A 17624-nucleotide genomic window follows, 5' to 3' on the forward strand; every position below is an offset into this window, starting at 1 on the left:
CGTCGTAGACGATTTTCGTCCAAGGCTATTTGTATCATTACTAGACTAGTGCTACTACTGAGATCCACTGAACTGGTTCCTTTACTATATGCTCCCGGTATCCTTCAGACTGCTGTTCGTAGTGAGTAAAGAATCCTTTGAACATGGCTTTACCAAGAGGCGGTATCTTCCAGAAACGCGGATCCGTCATCTGCTATGCCGCTCGAATACGACGATGCTTCACTAAGTTCCAGATGGGTCGGATTCGTAATCAGCCCGAGCACGTCATCCCCATATTGCCCACGCTTTCCGCCTCACCTCCTTTCTCTTCATTCACACCAAGAACGCCAATTGGCCCAATAGAATCGCCCAACCGCTCGTTGACCAATCCCGCCATGCCTGCTGTAAGTCCTGATATGAGTCGATCAAGTGTTTGCCCGGGAATCGCTTGGAAGCTGTCCAGGGGGTGTGAATCATCCACCATTACTCAGCCTCTTACATAAGCTTTTGGAGGTTTCGAGGTCCCCAGGGGCCCGGACGTCATCGGCCTATAAAAAACCACTTGCCCCTCCGTGCTCTGCCCCTCCAAGAGAAAAAACGACTGATTCCCCACCTCAGGTCAAGCCGCCTTTCCGCCTTCCTCGCATTCCTCTAGCTAGAGCTACTCCATTCCTCCTCCGCTCTCTTCCTCAGCGCACTCCCTTCGTCGCTACTCCTCGAACGTTTTCTACTACTCCCGTGCCCCGCCTTTCCCGAACTACTCCAAAAATGGGTGGCAAGATTCAAGAGATCAAGACGTACGTCCATTGTCTCAACCCGGGGATTTAAGCCCCAGAAGTAACAGTGTCAGAATCACTCGACTAACATGTCTTTCTCCAGCGCCGATGAGTGGCAGACCCTGGTCATCGACTCCAAGGACCCCATTGTCGTCGACTTCCACGCCACCTGGTGCGGGCCTTGCAAGGCCATTGCCCCCGCCGTCGAGAAGCTGAGCGAAGCCAACCCCAACGTCAAGTTCTACAAGGTCGACGTTGACGAGCTGCAGGAGGTTGCCGCCAACAACGGCGTCTCTGCCATGCCCACCTTCCTGTTCTTCAAGGACGGCGAGAAGCTCGCTGACAAGACCGTCCGTGGCGCCAACCCTCCTGCTATTAACGCCGCCGTCCAAGCTCTTGCCGCATAGATGTCATGTCCTCCTACCTGATAAATTTGGACTTGGCCATGTGATTTTAGTTTTGTTCTTTGCATGGGATGATGGGTTTAAACCCGATGAGGTTATAAATTGATATCCATACTGCGTCCCATTCTTTTCTGAATCGTCCGTAGTGAATCTTCGAAGAAACGAGAAGCGCTCTATATAACCGCCGAACTCGATTTGGAGATTTGGAGCTTTTACGGTGTTTCTCCTGGCAATAGTTGCGATGCTGTGCAGTCCCAGACCACGACTGATCAACGCGAAGTACAAGGACAATGTTAGCGTTCCGAACATGCAGCCAATTGCATCATGCATGCAAGACCCCCTGGGTGGTCCCGCCAGGTATGCAATGTATCACAAGCTGGACTCTCCTTAAATGGGCTAGACCGCCCGAAATAGGGTACTCTCTGGTGGACCCTTCACTTTTTCCCAGGAGGCCCTTGGCAATTGCTCAACTCAACATCTCCTTAGGCGTACGGGCGTTGTATCAAACCCTGACTGTCAACAACGGGGCAACTTTATCAGGCGAAACCTAGACAGCGGTAGGCTGAGCAACGAGTGACTTGATGATCTACTTGTGCTTCAACCGAATCTTCGGCTAATTTACCTTCAGAAAGTGGTCAAGGCTCTCCAAGTCTTAAGCGTGACAACAGAATGGGATCCACTTCCTGGCTGGCGTGTGCCCAGGCGGATGCTCCCTCCGGCTCTCTTCTTTTCAAGGCCACATCAATCTATATTCCACGAAGGCGCATACTACTTGCATCTCTCAGAATCATTTCCAAGCCTACTTCAAGCCACCCAAGGACATTGCGGCCTAGAGCACTTTACACGTTAGGAGGGCAATCTGTGCTTCCCGGGGAAGCTTCAAGTCATGGAAAGTAGAATATGCAACATGAATGCCCAGTCTATCTTCCAACTACGCATGATACACTTTCCGTGCTGTATGGGCCCGAGAAAACTAGTACCAATATATTCTAAGTCTATCTTTTCTCGGGGCCATGCCGAATTTACAGATTTGGAGAGGACTGATACTATAGTGTAGAAACTATCTGGCGACATGGCACCGCGCAAGGCGCCTGGATCTATCTGGAGAATTGTTTGGGTCCTGGACCCGCCATGAAACTATGCCTATGCCCTTCGTAACATACATACTGGACAAAGGCCCCATTCCCGAGGTCTCCACCGAACCAAGGCAAGAGCTTGCAACACGGGAGGCTACGAGGTCGCTCGATTGAAGATTTTCACATGAGTTGGAGCAGGGGCCTCACAACTTGTATCACTTACACGTTGTTGTGGAGAGATTCTCGCGTAATAGAAGCTGCCATTGCACCGACCAGCGCACAAGTTACAAAAAGTCAGCGACAGGGCAACCAGCATGCCTTTGGGGATGGCCTGACTTGGGTAACTCAATATTTTCACACCACCGTATGCGGTCGCCTTCCTGGACTCGCTGCTCTCACACGGGTTGAGGAGTTATTGCTTAAAGATGCTGGAGCAAACTGATTTAGGCACTGCATGTGCTCCATCCCTTCCGGGGGTGGTTCAGGTGGATGTGGGATGAAGGGGGGTCCTTTGCAAGTCATTCCAGCCATAAGGGCCCAAAGCCTGTTGTATTTGCGCACACAAGTCTGGTTCATGGCTTATCTAGCTTGACCTTATGCCCGAGGGGATAAGGGATCAGTCGAGCATTCGATGACAAAACGGAGAAACAGCCTTCGAGGTCAAATTCGAGGGTTTCTAGGCGGCGTGGGTCGGGATGGGGACTGAAGCGGCGAGGTAATCATTCTTTCTGCCTCCTATTAGCAACGTCCGTGACTCGGACCCAATTCAATTTGATCTTGAAGCTATCTATCACCTCTTGCTCGCAGTAGTGACGTAAAAGGCTAATGGCAAACCACCAATCGGGGGATTTCCAAATTTTCCATCATAGTACTGTAGCTTGATGCTCCAAGTCTAGCAACATGACATGCAGAATCCAGGCTAGACGCCGGCGTGGCATAGCCCCACATGCGAGTCTTCCATAGCCATGTCATTTGAATTGAACTGCCTCTTTCGCGCTTCGGAAATTGACTACTCCCTGACGGGTTAGGAGGCACCGTGTCGCCGGCACGATTGCCTCATCTCCGAGTGTGCCTGCACGATGCAATGTCACAATCTGAGGGAGCATATTGTGGCTTTCTGATCGAGCTTTGACACGTCGTGAAGTCCCGCAGAATTTTGTGGACTTGCCACACAATCCTCTGCAGTAAAGCTCTATTTATCGCTTCGAGAAGACTCAACCCCCTCCCAGCTCCCAGCTGGGAGGCCATCCACCTGCCGGTAACCATGCAATTGACCGAGAAATGAACAAATGCATTAAACGTGGATAATGCTGATAGACAAAAGCATGACCTAGAGAGCGCTCGTACTGAGATCCATTAGTGGGTCGTGCATTAAGCCTCACAGCTGGATGTCCGAACGGGCCGACAAGCCGGCTGCCAACAGCGTGGCAGCTACCGGAATTCCAACATATTTGCTCTTTAGCAGACCGAGCGATTTGTTTGGTCGATCTGATGGATCGGGTTATCATGGGAACTCCACGCTATCGTCGAATCCATGGGTGAGGAGAAACATACCCCACTGTGACCCAGTGGGGACTCGGTTTGCCCTGGATAGATCTAGTCTGGGCCCGTAAAGCAACATTTTGCCAGAGATTGGCCGAATCATACATCGCGAGGTTTCTAGAGTGGATACCAGCGAGAGAACGCCCGGACCTTGTTGCGATAGATTTAATTTATTTGGTGCTTATGTTCCTAGAGATTTGTGTTTGTCCCCTCTCTACGCCATGAAGTCGTCACGATCGGTTCGAAGCGCCATCCTATGCAAGTGCTAATATACTCGTAAACTCGATGCGATCGCTCCCTCTCTTTCCTTGTTCGACGCCACCTGCGCCTAAAGCACGCGTTTATGACTGATCGTCACGGATTGCATGGGCTGCAGATCCGGAGAACCTAGAGCGAACCTTGGAAGCTTCCGAGTTGACGTTTGTGGGCATGCACTTTAGCCATTCGGGGCGGGGATGCGTTCCTGTCCAAGGTCCGGGAAGCTCCAATCTATCTTTGTTTTGCGGGCGCAGCTGAACCCATGGAAATATGGGTCCTGGCCAAAGTGTTTAATCTACTCCGTACGCCTCAGCAGTTTTTCCGGCTGGCCCCGATCAGAAAACTTAGCACATAATTGCAACAACTTGTATTTCTCGTGGACCGTGATAAATTGAGAGTTTTCAGGCAATGAACAAAAGATCAGCTTCACTGTGAATTCTTGAAGAGCAAGAGAGGTGGCCAGCAGTTCGTTTGGTCGAGCTTTTCAGTGACTCTCCCAGTGAGCCCCATCGTTCCTGTGCCGCACCCATCCGATCTAGATCCAGCCCCCCCCCGTAACGATCCAATCGCAGCTCCGCTGCGGTGCTTCGCTTCAAAAGTCCAGGGTTGACGACCCACGCAATCTAGCTTCTCTGCTGAATCACATCGATCCATCAGAGCCCTTGTTGAGTTAAAGCCCCTCCTTGTTGTGTGTTCCCTGAATGCCGTGGGCTTGGACGCGTTTGGCATAACCCGTTCCACCGGCTGCATTTCTGCCACGCGAATTGGTCTGGGGACGCAGTGGATCCAGGCATACAGCCCCGATGGAGTGGACCTGCTCTCTAGATCTCTTACTCTTCCATGCGGTGGCTGCCGTTATCCCATGCCATTGGGTACAGTAGGAAACAGGGTTTCGCGCAAGCTCTTTTCATGTGCTACCGGGGCCTTCTTATAATGTTTACCGTGGCCGCTACCGAGAGGTTCATTTCCTCCCTCGGCTGTCGGGTTGGTATGAGTTCAGCGCTACATTCTAACCCTTCGATCTAACTCTATGTGGCGTGGGATTTAGCTCGCAATAAAGCCCTGAGCGCTGGCATTATTCGCAGTCAGGAACCCCCCCCAACCTCTACTGTATTAGTGTCTTGTCAAAAGTTTCTTCAACATGACGGACAGCGAGCTCCAAGGGGGTGCGATCACGCATGTCCACTATCTGGGCGGATATATCTTTCTATCATATGTGATCAGCTGGATGGGATGTGCGACCACACTAGAGATGCTTCATCGAAGGACCTCTAGGTCGGGGTTCTACAACTGGTAAGCCATACAGCTCTTACATTTACCCGATAGAAAGCCCAGCGATCAAGGATGCTCATCAATTGGCATTGTAGGTATCTGCTCCTCACCTCTTCAATCACCATGGGCGGCATCGGCATCTGGTGCATGCATTTTATCGGCAACAGGGCCATTGTTCTCGGGGACGGAGCAATGAATGTGCAAATCATATATAACGTCGCCTTCACCGGGACTTCGTTTGTCCTGCCCGTCGTCGTTCTGCTGTTCGCCTTTTACTCGATCGGCGTGGAAGAAAAAGGCAGTTACATTCGCATCCTGATCGGGGGTTTACTCACGGGGAGTTCAGTGTGTGGAATGCACTATGTTGGCCAGCTTGGCATTGCAAACTACCGATGCTCCTACCATGTTGCCAATGTCGTTGGATCGGCCATCATTGCGGTCTTCTCCAGTACAACTGCCCTGGGTATCTTCTTCCGATGGAGGGCGACGTGGACGAGTAGTTGGTGGAGGCGTGGAGGCTGCGCGTGCTTGCTCGCCGCGGCGGTCTCTGGGATGCACTGGACTGCCGCTGTCGGCACTACTACTGGGCTCGAGACGACTCGATCCGGAACGGCACCTCGCTCTCTCGAAGCCAGGTGGTTATCGTGTGTGCTGTTTTGGCATGTGTTTCCTGTCTCATTCTGTCGGCTTGTGCCATTGTTGCTGGCGGGAATCGACGACGGTCTGAGGCTCGCGCTCACCAACTTATCCTGGCATGCGCCTACTTCGACCCGGCAGGGCGTGTCATGGTTACGCCCCAGGCCTTATTGCCCAGCAAGGAGATCGTGGATCATTATATTGGACGAGTAAGTGTGGATTCTGTTCCGTGAACCCGCTACCTGTTGTGCTAATTTTAGGGCAGACTTTCAAGGATGACGACCTCACCCGAACACATCCCACCTTCCTTTGGGCCTTTAGGGCTAGCCGGAACTGGCCCGTCGTGAAAGACCTCATCCCCTTTATGCGCAACCGCCTCGACTCCGAGCAGGCTGCCATCCAGAAGCATCTCATGTCGCGAGGGGTGGTGATGAACAAGGAGACAGAGCTTCAAACCGACTTCGATACCTTGTTCAAGCATATGTTCTGTGTCAGTGCGCAAGAGCTATCAAACGATTTGCGAACGCCCTTACGAGAACTCGGCGCTCTCTACGATAATGTGATCTCAACGTCCATTCCCACCAGCCGGATCCAACGCGCCATGGGTCGCTCTGCAATACAAACCGGCAAGGGCCAGATCATGTTCACCGTCCGCCAGCTCCAAAAACAAGACGCTCAACGCTTCGCATCAGTGGGATTCCGATTCGCAACCATTGAAAACATCAGCTCTACCCTATCCCGCCGCATGCATGTCCCCGAGAGCATCTTGACCGAGCAGCTCCGGGACATGCGCGACTATGCCACCACCAACCGCAGCTTCTCCGAAGGCGTACACTTGATCTCCTTCGTGATGCGCCCGACAGTCCAGGATCACTTCGAGATCCTCACCACAAAAGGCACGGGCAACCCGCTGCCCTCTTCGACCCTCCCTCTAAACCGCCTCAAAATGGCCCACCTCGATATCATCGCCCATATGGAAGGTTGGTCGATGAACACCTGCATCAAATACCTCGAATCCAACGCTGCCCTCCACTCCGACCCAAACACGGAGGACTTCCGCAAAGCCCTCGTAAAAGGCATCATATCACTCGCCAAAACCTTTCCGCCAGCAATGCGGGACGCAGCAATCTTCTCAGCCCGCCCCCTTTACGCTCCCTGCCGCGTCGCCTCGCCGTTCTCCGAAAGAACCCCCCAATGCACCCTCCTCACCTTCTGCGTCGTCGGCACACTGGACACCCAAGTCCCTAACCCCGACTACACATTCACTCCCTTCCGCCTCTTCCGCGTCCAGCAGCAAGTCAACGACTCTGTCACCGACCGCGACGGCTTCAGCCGCGAACTCGGCCAAGAACTCTTCTGCACAGATGTACGCTCCGGCTCGAACCCGGGGTCCCTTGCCACCGAGTCCTCGGGGAGACTCTCCTCGGCCCGTACAGCTATCCAGCGCTGGTGGCCTCTTTCTAAGAGTAATTCACCGACCATGTCTCGGCGGGCTTTGTCGCAGGAATCACTCGTGGAGCCTATCGCGACAGCACTGGGGGATATCACGGTGCAGAAGGAGGTGAGAGTCGATGTAACGAAGCTGAATGAGGCGCAGGCGAAGCAGGTTCTCGCGCATGATGCGGTGGTTGCGGCGGGGGATGCGGTGATGGCCGGGACGTATGTGGATGAGCTCTACAGTCTTTGTTATGCGCCGCAGATTCGACTGAGGGCTGATTCTGCATTTCATGGGGCTCAGGCGAAGGCTGAAGCTTGATCTGTTTTTGTTGATCTTTCTTTCTTCCCCCCCTTCCCCTTCTGGATTTGGTATTTGGGAACTCCGTTTGGTTTCAGGATGGTGTGGCGTCTGAACAGGCGGATTTTGGCTCTTCATATCACGCACCCAAGGATGTTGCTTTTACGCGGCTCATGAATTATGCGACGTGGATGTCTGTATATAAGTATGCTCTGTATGAAGCAGGGCTTCCGGAGCTCGATATTCATATCGTAGATCGAGAGTATCAAAAGTCATTAAAAATAGCAGAATAAACCAAATCTGGCTACACTTCGTTCACTCATACCCAAACCTAGCAGAAACAGCTAGAAAAAATTGGAAGTAACGTACATCATATCATATCACCCGCTGAACCGTCGATGCAAAAGGTCGAACTCAAAAAGAAGAAACAAACATAGAGGAAGAAGAAGGCCCCCTCCCCAGGCCTGGGAAAAAATATCGGGATCACATTCATATCAATAGAATCGCAATGATCCCTATCCTTCCGCATTAGGATCCACCCTCTCCAAGAACGTAGGATCCATATCGATCCGCCTCTCGAACTTCGCCCACCAATCGCGGAAGCTCTTCAGCGACACGACTTCATGGCCCTGTTTCTTCGGGTCTGACTCCGCAAAGCTCGCCAGGAAATTGAACGCATTCCCAATCACCCGCTGCGCAAGCACTTTTGTCGAGATCTGCTTCTGCTGCGCCTGGCCCTGCGGCACGCGCACGAGGGCGCCTTTCTGCGACGCATCTTCCTCCAGCGCGGCGAGCTGCGGCGCAATATTCTGCGCAGGCTCGATTGAAATACCGAGGGTTATGACGGCATTGGCTGCGGCACCGGCTGCGGCGCCCTCGTCGAGCATCTCGTCTTCTTGCTCTGCCTCGGTGCTGGGGGCGCCATTGGGGGTTGGAAGAGGGCTCTGGACGGGAAAGATGCCTGAAGGCTTCTCGTTGGCGAGAGCGCCAATGAAGCGGAAGTCTGTGGGGGAGCCTGATGGGTCGGGGGTCTGGATATAGATCGCGGCTCCGGTGTCCGGCGGGAAGACGGTGCCCGGGAGCAGGAACACGACAAGGTCGGTGAAAGGGGGATTGGCGGGGATTGAGAAGGCGAATTTGGTGGCTTGGCCGTTTGGTTGGCTGTCTACAGCGACGATATCTGTGAGGCACGGCCGGCCTGGAACCACGACGGAGAACATTGGGGGCTGTGTGTCTAAGCCCCTCTTTGGATGGATTGGTACCGGCTTCGGAAAATGCCTTGGACAGGGGGGTGAGGAGGGAGCCCTTTTGATTTGCGGAAAGGGGGAATCCTCGAGGCTGAAGCTTCTGAGGCTTTGAAACTTTTGTTTTTTTATGTTCCCAGGTTCCAGCGGATTCTAAGGTTCTCCAAAAGCAGCTGCATCAATGAGGTCGGTGACATAATGGCCCGATAAGCCCTTATCGGGCGATAAGGGCTTCAGCCCCTCTTTGTAGGCGCAGCGTAGGCTCAGGGGAGCAGCCTTGTTTGAAAGCCTTGTCCAGAGCCTCGTCTAGGTTTTATATTCGAGGTTGTGCCTGTTTGTAAACCAAATCAGTCAAAATGGGGTTCTCCAATCTAGAGCTCGTGATCCAATGCGATAAGTATGCACTCTCCTCCCACCATTGTAAATCGTGTCGTCTAATGACTTGTTAGTTTCCCGTACTTTGAAGATAACCAGACTGTCTATGCAGAGCACATAGCAAAATACTATGAATTTAGGGTGTCGGGAATTGACGCCACACTGGGCTATATCCTCAATTCGGTTGTGGACAAGTTTCCCTGGCCCCAATACTGGCAAATCGACTCTCGATTGAAGAGAGTCACGTTGGTGACCGCGGCAAACGTGACAGCTGCAGATCGGTCAAAGTTAATCGCAGAGACGCTCTCTGAAGCCGTGAAAAAGGAGAGCTTCGAGGTCCTCAAGGGTTGGCGTAGTGAAAACTACCCGGTCTTTGGTCCTGGAGGTGAGTATCTATTTGAGATGGAGCGAAGCGCGTCACCTCTCTTCGGTATCGTCACATACGGCAGCCATATGACTGGCTACACGGAAGATGCTGAGGGAATGAAGATCTGGGTTCCACGACGATCCAAGAATAAACAGACGTATCCCGGTATGCTGGACAACACCGTTGCCGGCGGCATGGCCACAGGTGAACGGCCGTTTGAGTGTATTGTCCGCGAGGCCTTAGAGGAAGCTTCGTTACCCGAGTCAGTTGTCCGTCCTGGTGCTATTGCTCGCGGCTGTATTACATACAGCCACATTCGAGATGCTCGCGCCGGCGGCGAGGTCGGTCTCAGCCAGCCGGAGATCGAGTTCGTGTATGATCTGAAACTTGACGCGTCGGTTACTCCCAAGCCCGGAGATAATGAGGTGGATGCATTCGAGCTGCTCTCAATCCCGGAGCTGAAAGACGCATTGGCTCGCGGCGAGTTCAAACCGAATTGCTCGGTCGTTATCATCGATTTTTTTATCCGACATGGCATTCTGACGCCGGAGAATGAGCCTGATTACTTGGACATTATGTCTCGACTGCACCGCCGCTTGCAATACCCGCTTGCTTCGTACCGCCAATAACTGATGTCTTATCTGCATATATGTTGCAGCGCGGACCTGGAATGAATTCATGGGCATGGGGTCATTTTGTCACACAGATATAGCATTGATATGCGGTTTTATGAGTATATTCCTTGGTTTTTATGTACGCATATCAGAGGCAATAAGAGATTACGTTTATCAAATCCCATCTTGGGTTTACGAGCTGCCCTGAAGTGAATTCAAATGGACTTGATGGGACTAGAGGTTCTAAGAAAGGAATACCAGTTTTAAACATTCCACCGCGGATCGAAGATTGCATGGAGATGCAAAAGGTCATTTAAGATTCATTAGAATCGCAATCTGCTTCTGATCCACGATCTAGTGGTAGGTTTTGTGATGAAATGCAAGAACGCCAGCGCTGCATAGCCCAATTAAAAATGGATATAGTATCCCAGTCCAACCCGATATTTTCTGATACAGCCAATCTCACACATGACCGATTGCGTCTATTTCTTCAGAAGCAGGTAAACGTGGTCGATCTTGAGAAGGGCAAGCTTCCTGTAAGGTCCCTCCAAGTAGAGCAGCAACCCGCCGAATGAGACGAAAACGGCCCTTTAATCCCCCGAAGATTAGCACATGACCAACCGCCGCGGCTGAAGAACCCTTGCGTGCGGGACTTACATGGTATCCTTGGTCTGTCCCTCCTCGAACCGGTACACCTTGCCGTGGCAGACGTAGTCGTAGTCATTGGCAAGGGTCTGTTCACCCATGCTGACCTCTCGCCAGCTTGCGCGAGTGTCTTCCTTCCCGTCGAGGGACAAGGTGGATGCGAGGGCAAGAGAGAACCGACTCGCCGACGGCGCATGGGTAGAGCTCGGAGTTCACATCAAGCGTAAAGGTGGTGGAGGCATCGGTGGAGGTGCAGGTCAAACGCGAGACGCGGTCATACTTTTGAGCATTGATCGAGGTGATCGCGAAGGTGTCTTCGAACAGAAGCGGATCGGCCATGGTAGACGGGCGGCGAAAGACTCCAATGTCTGAGAGAACTTGAGCGATGGAGAAATTCCCTTGCGGGTAGCAGCAAAGGAGAAGCGGGCGCGGTGTTTGCGCTGAGGCGAGTAAAGATGTAGAATTGGAGTTGGAGGGTGCTGCGGATAGTCTGAAGCTTTCCAAGGTTTTTTTTTTCTGCCGTTTTTTGGTACCCCACCGATAAGTTCATTTCATCGCGGCTCAACCTCCACTGGCTATTGACTGATTCCGGTTCATATTTTGTTTTTTTTTTTTAATTAACCTATTCATTGCTTCGCGGTGAAGATGTCTTTTCGGAAGCGCAATATTGGAGTATCGACCGGAATTGATCGAAACGCCGCTCCTACTGCTGTCGCACAAGCAGCTCTGCCCGAGTCGAACCCAGGTGTGCGCCCCTCCCCAGATGATGGACGACCTACAACCTCAACTGGGTGCCCGTCGCTAGACGGTCTTCTGGCGGGCCATGCGGGTCTTCCTATGGGGAAAATCCTTCTGATTGAGGAGAATGGGACTACGGAGTTTGCCGGGCAATTACTTCGATACTATGCAGCAGAGGGAGTGGTGCAGGAACAAAAGATCCATGTGGTTGGAATGCCCGAACAATGGGGTCGGAGCTTGCCCGGTCTGATTGGGACCGCAGACATTCTGGAAGGAAAGAGGTCAGACAAGCGCAAAGATGAACGTATGAAAATTGCTTGGCGATACGAGCGACTGGGTGAATTTGGCGCTGGCATCGCAGGCTCTCGCGATGGTAAGTTCATCACGACCAGGGCGTAACGGAGCTTTCAAGTAACCAATTCCTTCTAGCGCCACCACAGACCGGAGACTCCGATGGCGCACAGAAGCCACAGCAAGCTTTCTGCCATGCGTTTGACCTCACTAAACGATTCACCCATCCGTCTATTACCAACATGACCTTTATTCCGCTCACGCCGTCGAAGGAGTCACCGTACGCCTCCATATTGAAGCGCCTGCAATCCGCCATCCAATCCTCTAGCCCAAGCACCATCCATCGGATCGTCATTCCCTCTCTGCTTAACCCTGGCCTGTATCCGCCAGATGCTTCCCGACCGGAATATGTGCTGCAGTTCCTCCACTCACTGAAAGCGCTTATGACCACACATTCCAGCCGCGTAACAGCGATGCTCACCCTTCCTCTGACGTTATTCCCCCGCTCATCCGGACTGGTCCGCTGGATCGAGCTCCTTTGCGATGGAGTCATTGAGCTCTGTCCGTTCCCTCATTCGGCCGATGCCTTGGCGACCTCGGGGGCTGCGACCTCGGAAGAAGAACCTCCGCAGGGTATGCTGAAGACACACCGATTGCCGGTGCTGCACGAGCGCGGGGGTGGAAATGACCAGAACATCGGACAGGATTGGGCATTCAACTTGAGTCGTCGGCGCTTCGAGATCAAACCCTTCAGCTTACCACCTGCAGAGGGTGACAAGGAGGCGCAAGAAGCATCTGTCCCAAGCGGGATGCCTAAGAAAGCCGACCTAGAGTTTTGATCAGAAGGGGACATTCAATCGTCCTCTTCGAACTGCTGGCGAGTCCCTGGTTCGTCCAACATTTCGCTCATCTCAATCTGCTCTGACATTGCAGGCCCCGTGTAAGCCATAGTTCGAAGGTAGCTCTGGCCATAGGCACCGAGTCCTGATGCTCCCCAGCGATGGCGGAAGCGGTTTCCCAGGCAGGATGAAGCAGCAAGCCACGCTGTTCTATATCAGCCAATTGCCGCTGGTGTGGAGAGGAAATATGAAAATTCTCACCTGCTAAAAGCAGTAGAGGTGCGAAGAACACCAAGAACAGCAGAAGGAGGAAATTCATGGCTCTGGGACAGAAGACTGGAGAAGCATACAATCAATGTTGCGGACCGCGGGTACCAAAGACCTCTCAAAACGGCTAGCGCGGGCGGAGCTTCGCTACAAAAATTTTGGCTTTTTCGCTTTCCGTTTCTCTTCCTTCCGCAGTCTTGGGCTTTGCAGGTCAAATCCTCAGACTCGATAGTAATGGTGAGCGAAACTTCCTGGTCAATTTCCTGAAACCCCCCCTTTTGCATGATTATTCAAATACAAATCTGTCAATCCCCTGAAGCTCGTTAAATATCTCAAAAAAGAGCACACGTGATTGAGAAACGTATCAAGAATGACTCAAAACTTGCCTTACAACATTTGCTTCGCCAGATCTCTTATGGGTTGGTTGCTAACGATCGTTCCAATCAGAATTCATGAAAACCTCTTCACGATGGACAATCCCACTCTTCCAATTCCGATCTCACACATCTCCGGTAGATACCTGCTGTTCTCAATTGAGGCAGTTACGTACTTGAGACGCGAGCACAACATCTGTGGCGTCCTAACAGGGACTCTCCCGCAAGCCTCGCAGCAAAATGTGTTCCTGGGCCTACCCCTGCAGCTCATGCCCGAGGAGGCTCGTGTCTTAGTGGATAAAGGCATTGCGTGCATCATTGATGAAGCCAAGGCACAGACCAGCATGATCTCCCTGATGGAGGAAGATCGGCGGCGGTACAAACGCGAGTTGGAGGCTCAGGGTCACCATGTAACGCGACTTCTAGCAGACCGCAAGAACAAAAGAAAAGAAGAAGCTTTGAAGAAAATTGCCGAGAACAAAGCCAAGAAATCAGCTAAAGCTGACGCTGAATCCGAGGCAGCTGCTTCGTCCGCCATACCAGCCGAGGAGGAGTCGGCAATAGTAGATGTTTTCGCAGATGATTCGGCGTCTCGGTCTTCAACGCCGACATCTGCTCCCCAGGAAATATTAGGAGTGACCCCTCCAACATCATACCCGCCTTTACCCAACCCAACCACCTCGTCAGACCTTGTCCTCTCCAAACCGGAGGTCCCACTGTCATATCCACTCTTTGCACATCTTCATTCCCGTGGCTACTTCCTCTCCCCAGGCTTGCGGTTCGGATGTCAGTACGTGGCTTACCCCGGTGACCCCCTTCGCTTCCACTCACATTTCCTTGTCGTCTCTGCGGAATATGACCAGCAGATCGACTTGATGGATATTGTGAACGGCGGGCGATTGGGTACTGGCGTAAAGAAGGGCTTCTTACTGGGTGGTCCGCAAAAGAGCAGAGAGGAGGCCGAGATCGAGCGCACTGAAAGTGTGGTCACCTACAGTATTGAGTGGGCTGGCATGTAATCTCGCTAGAATATTCTCAATGATACCCAAGAATTACTATACTCCCCATATTTCAAGTTGAATAGAAACAAAGTTCACCATTGTGGTAAATGGTCATGCAGATGCTATGCTACCTTTAGCTTAAGCATATCCATCATAGTATTCATATGGTCGTTAGCGCTCACGGTATTTCGAGTAAAACCCGTGGGGAGTCAAAGATAGTCAACATTCCTCCACTTGAACTTCTTATTAGCCCGATCCACAGGCCGATTCTCAAACTGGCTCCCATGCAGCTCGAAAACGAGCGGCCTCGGCGCATCCGCGGAAACGTCTTCCTCCTTTGTATCCCTCGCCTCATCAGGCAATTTCATTCGCGACAACGGGACTGTAAAACGAAAAATCGTATGCTCCTTCGGTATAGCTACCAAACAACGTTAGTCGCCAACCCCGAGAATTCATACACTGACAACCACTTACTCTTCACCTCGTCTTTCACCGTAACAAGATCGAACGTGAACTTCGTATCGCGTACCACAATCCCCTTCACCCCCACCCGACTCGAGCAGCGGCTGCGCACCACCTCGACCTCCGCACCATGGTAATCCGCACTCACCAGTTTCGCGCCATGCGAGGCGGGCGTCACCTGGACGTTCCGGCCCTCGATATTGAGACCCAGGATCTCCTGCATGTATGACACCCACATCGCATGCAGCCCGCGGAAGATAGCATACTTGCATTCCTCCTTGGGGAGATCATAGAGGCCCGAGGAGCGCTTTTCGCGTGCAGACAACGGCCGCGGGCGCTGGTGGCGGAGGAAGTATTCTTTCTTGCGGAGCCGGTGTAATCGGCGCCGCGACCGGTTGTCGTGGGCGTCTGGGGAAGTCGGGCGGAGGAAGAGCGGTTTTTGTTTGATGCGCTCGGTGAATTGCTGGGCGGCGGTGTCGGGGGAGTGGGCGCGGGCGAGGAGGTTGTGTGCTATGTGCATTTTGGGGGGCTGGAGTATCGGCCATCTTGGAAGGTTCTGTCTGGGTCTGCTTTCGTCGTAGGCTGGGGAAGATTTGGAGCAGAGAGATATGTGGTCGAAATTTGATGTCACCTGTTCCGCTTATCGATAAGGTGGACGACTCCGTAGCACGGGATGCTGCTTGTATAAACAGGAAGTTGCATATCGCCTGCTTAACCTCGTCATCCATTGGATTTGCTAGCGATTATACGTCTTTTATCAGATACTTCTACATAATTACTGGTTGGAGATTAAACACAATTTCATCATCCTTGCATTCAATTGGAAGTTGTTTATATACATGCAAGCCGGCATGATCCTCCTATATGGTCCTCCGATCGTAATTGAACAAAAAGCCCCGAGGAGATGCGACACGCTGTCTCTGGTATCCACAATATTCCGACACCATAATTCCTTAGCCAGAAGTAACGTGCAAAGGACCGTTGCCATCATCAACCGGGCAGGAGTTGCCCTGGACATCGTCCGTGTCAAATTCAACGACACAGCTCGCGTCTTGTCCAATAGAAATGCCAATGAAAGTGGTGTCGGTCTGTCCCTCGCCGGTGCCTAGGCTATTGCCGTTCTGGTCCTTGACCTCGCAGGTCTTAGGGTGACCAGCGAAGTCTGCCTCGCAGTGGAATGTACGGGGGCTGGCCCAGCAGTCGCCTTCAATGGTAAAGGTCCGGCCGCCACCGGTGCTGTAGCAAGGGCTGTGGTCATCGGGGTTACCGTTGTTGTAGATAGCATCTCCGTTATCTCTGACAATGGCAAAGCCACTGTAGTGGCCACTTTGGCTGCTGCCCCCATCTGGGCCAGAGATGGTAGAGAAGTCACCGGCGGAGAAGACGACCCTCACGTGCTCCGCCATAGCAGAGCTGGTCATAGCAGCCAGGAAGAGAAGAGTCTTGCCAATAGGGGCCATTGTGAGGGATAGACTGTAAGCTTTGGGCGGTACTTGAGAAAGATGGCAAGCTTGGAGTATGGGGTTCTCTTTCTCAACACCATCGAGGCTTCTTTTATATCTTGAATCGGAGAAAAGCCGAAAAGGTAGATCTTGGCGTCCGTTCCTGCTTACGGCGATCTCTTACTATGATCTCATGAACTTCATCAGCTCTTCCTTCCAACTCCTGCCAAGACATCTAAGCCATCGTTTCAAGTTCTGTGCGCCGTCGCTGGAACGCTTCCACTCAAGTCAGCTAGGCTGCATTGGAAAACCTCCAGAGGTCAATGCTGCTCTCCGATAACCACGGATGAATATCTCAACTCATTCGCGCGAAAGAAAACTCGACAATGCAAAGGATCGTCAAGGGAGTATCCTGAGGTTAACTTGCCGGTGATGTGAGTGGAAGAACTGGCCCCCACGTCCGCTCTTGGCGCAACATCCACCCCGTGGAGAATGCCCATGTTCCAGGCTCATCTTGCATTTTTGGCCCCAAGGCTGCGTTTCCGTGATGGAGCGAATCTATATTCATAACATCGTACGGTGCCCCAAGCTTGGCACTGGTTCCCAGCAATGAACCGCCCAAGAGATGTGGGGTTGAAGTATTAGATCCTTGGAAATAGCGGTAGTTGTCCACCTTTCCTTCGATCCATATTAATGATACTCAAGCAGGTTTTTTGCAAGGTTTGAGTTTCTGGGATGGGAAAGCGATTTCCTTCTCCACTAAAAGTAGCGCATCCCAGTCATCGTAGCATGTTGCACCACCGGCATCGTACCTCTTCTATCTGTATCTAACTTAAGTGACACGATTACTAGTGTCTAGCCATGCTCCGAATATTCTTCCCTGTGATTGTAGTACTCCAATTGAATCATGAAATTGTTGCTCCTAAGACCCCATGATTCAGGCACTATTGTGTCCTTTAGGCCTTTGGAAGCGCGAATATTGCTAGACTTGGCAATCATCAGCAAAAGGGGCCATAAAAGCCTTGGCCACGGCAAACAAGAACCACGGGTCCTTACCACTGCACTTGCCGCAAGCTTACTCCCTTGCCCAAGTGGAGCAGCTCCTCTCTCTATTCAACAGAGTGGACCTCGACCCAGGTCGATCGAGGGCCCTGAGGGAAGTGGCTTGCAATCTGGAGTATTCGTGTTTTCGCGATCTTGAGTAGACCTAATCAGCCCGATAACTCTTTTTCTCTTAGCAATGGTAATCACATGTGTCGCCAGTGATATATGAGCATTCTTGGTGGC

General features: G+C 52.2%; 10 protein-coding genes across 10 annotated transcripts; 5 read left to right on the forward strand and 5 right to left on the reverse strand.

The window, feature by feature from the left end:
- Positions 1-374: 374 nt before the first annotated feature.
- N7468_001300 (thioredoxin family protein) lies at positions 375-1162 on the forward strand (the record flags this gene model as incomplete). The annotated part of the gene is made up of 3 exons (XM_058470597.1): positions 375-383; positions 598-776; positions 859-1162. The coding sequence occupies 3 exons, from the start codon at positions 375-377 to the stop codon at positions 1160-1162; spliced, it is 492 nt and encodes a 163-aa protein (XP_058333738.1).
- Positions 1163-5176: 4014 nt separating this feature from the next.
- Positions 5177-7699, forward strand: N7468_001301 (uncharacterized protein; the record flags this gene model as incomplete). The annotated part of the gene is made up of 4 exons (XM_058470598.1): positions 5177-5328; positions 5403-5745; positions 5808-6152; positions 6209-7699. The coding sequence occupies 4 exons, from the start codon at positions 5177-5179 to the stop codon at positions 7697-7699; spliced, it is 2331 nt and encodes a 776-aa protein (XP_058333739.1).
- A 494-nt stretch (positions 7700-8193) lies between these two features.
- N7468_001302 (OPI10 family protein) lies at positions 8194-8898 on the reverse strand (the record flags this gene model as incomplete). The annotated part of the gene is made up of 1 exon (XM_058470599.1): positions 8194-8898. The coding sequence occupies one exon, from the start codon at positions 8896-8898 to the stop codon at positions 8194-8196; it is 705 nt and encodes a 234-aa protein (XP_058333740.1).
- Positions 8899-9278: 380 nt separating this feature from the next.
- N7468_001303 (thiamine pyrophosphokinase-related protein) lies at positions 9279-10293 on the forward strand (the record flags this gene model as incomplete). The annotated part of the gene is made up of 2 exons (XM_058470600.1): positions 9279-9319; positions 9372-10293. The coding sequence occupies 2 exons, from the start codon at positions 9279-9281 to the stop codon at positions 10291-10293; spliced, it is 963 nt and encodes a 320-aa protein (XP_058333741.1).
- Positions 10294-10760: 467 nt separating this feature from the next.
- On the reverse strand, positions 10761-11262 carry N7468_001304 (DNA-directed RNA polymerase core subunit RPB8; the record flags this gene model as incomplete). The annotated part of the gene is made up of 3 exons (XM_058470601.1): positions 10761-10866; positions 10936-11040; positions 11105-11262. 3 exons carry the CDS (start codon positions 11260-11262, stop codon positions 10761-10763), a joined length of 369 nt encoding a protein of 122 aa, XP_058333742.1.
- Positions 11263-11568: 306 nt separating this feature from the next.
- N7468_001305 (elongator complex protein 4) lies at positions 11569-12791 on the forward strand (the record flags this gene model as incomplete). The annotated part of the gene is made up of 2 exons (XM_058470602.1): positions 11569-12034; positions 12091-12791. The coding sequence occupies 2 exons, from the start codon at positions 11569-11571 to the stop codon at positions 12789-12791; spliced, it is 1167 nt and encodes a 388-aa protein (XP_058333743.1).
- A 14-nt stretch (positions 12792-12805) lies between these two features.
- N7468_001306 (uncharacterized protein) lies at positions 12806-13110 on the reverse strand (the record flags this gene model as incomplete). Its single annotated transcript, XM_058470603.1, has 2 exons — positions 12806-12996; positions 13053-13110. The coding sequence occupies 2 exons, from the start codon at positions 13108-13110 to the stop codon at positions 12806-12808; spliced, it is 249 nt and encodes an 82-aa protein (XP_058333744.1).
- A 417-nt stretch (positions 13111-13527) lies between these two features.
- On the forward strand, positions 13528-14451 carry N7468_001307 (tRNA splicing endonuclease subunit SEN34; the record flags this gene model as incomplete). The annotated part of the gene is made up of 1 exon (XM_058470604.1): positions 13528-14451. One exon carries the CDS (start codon positions 13528-13530, stop codon positions 14449-14451), a length of 924 nt encoding a protein of 307 aa, XP_058333745.1.
- A 191-nt stretch (positions 14452-14642) lies between these two features.
- On the reverse strand, positions 14643-15415 carry N7468_001308 (RNase P/RNase MRP complex subunit; the record flags this gene model as incomplete). The annotated part of the gene is made up of 2 exons (XM_058470605.1): positions 14643-14851; positions 14908-15415. The coding sequence occupies 2 exons, from the start codon at positions 15413-15415 to the stop codon at positions 14643-14645; spliced, it is 717 nt and encodes a 238-aa protein (XP_058333746.1).
- Positions 15416-15848: 433 nt separating this feature from the next.
- Positions 15849-16355, reverse strand: N7468_001309 (uncharacterized protein; the record flags this gene model as incomplete). The annotated part of the gene is made up of 1 exon (XM_058470606.1): positions 15849-16355. One exon carries the CDS (start codon positions 16353-16355, stop codon positions 15849-15851), a length of 507 nt encoding a protein of 168 aa, XP_058333747.1.
- Positions 16356-17624: the final 1269 nt, after the last annotated feature.

Source organism: Penicillium chermesinum (assembly GCF_028974085.1).
Source record: "Penicillium chermesinum strain IBT 19713 chromosome Unknown utg000002l:1.0-5270490.0:1.0-5274688.0, whole genome shotgun sequence".
Classification (NCBI taxonomy): domain Eukaryota; kingdom Fungi; phylum Ascomycota; class Eurotiomycetes; order Eurotiales; family Aspergillaceae; genus Penicillium; species Penicillium chermesinum.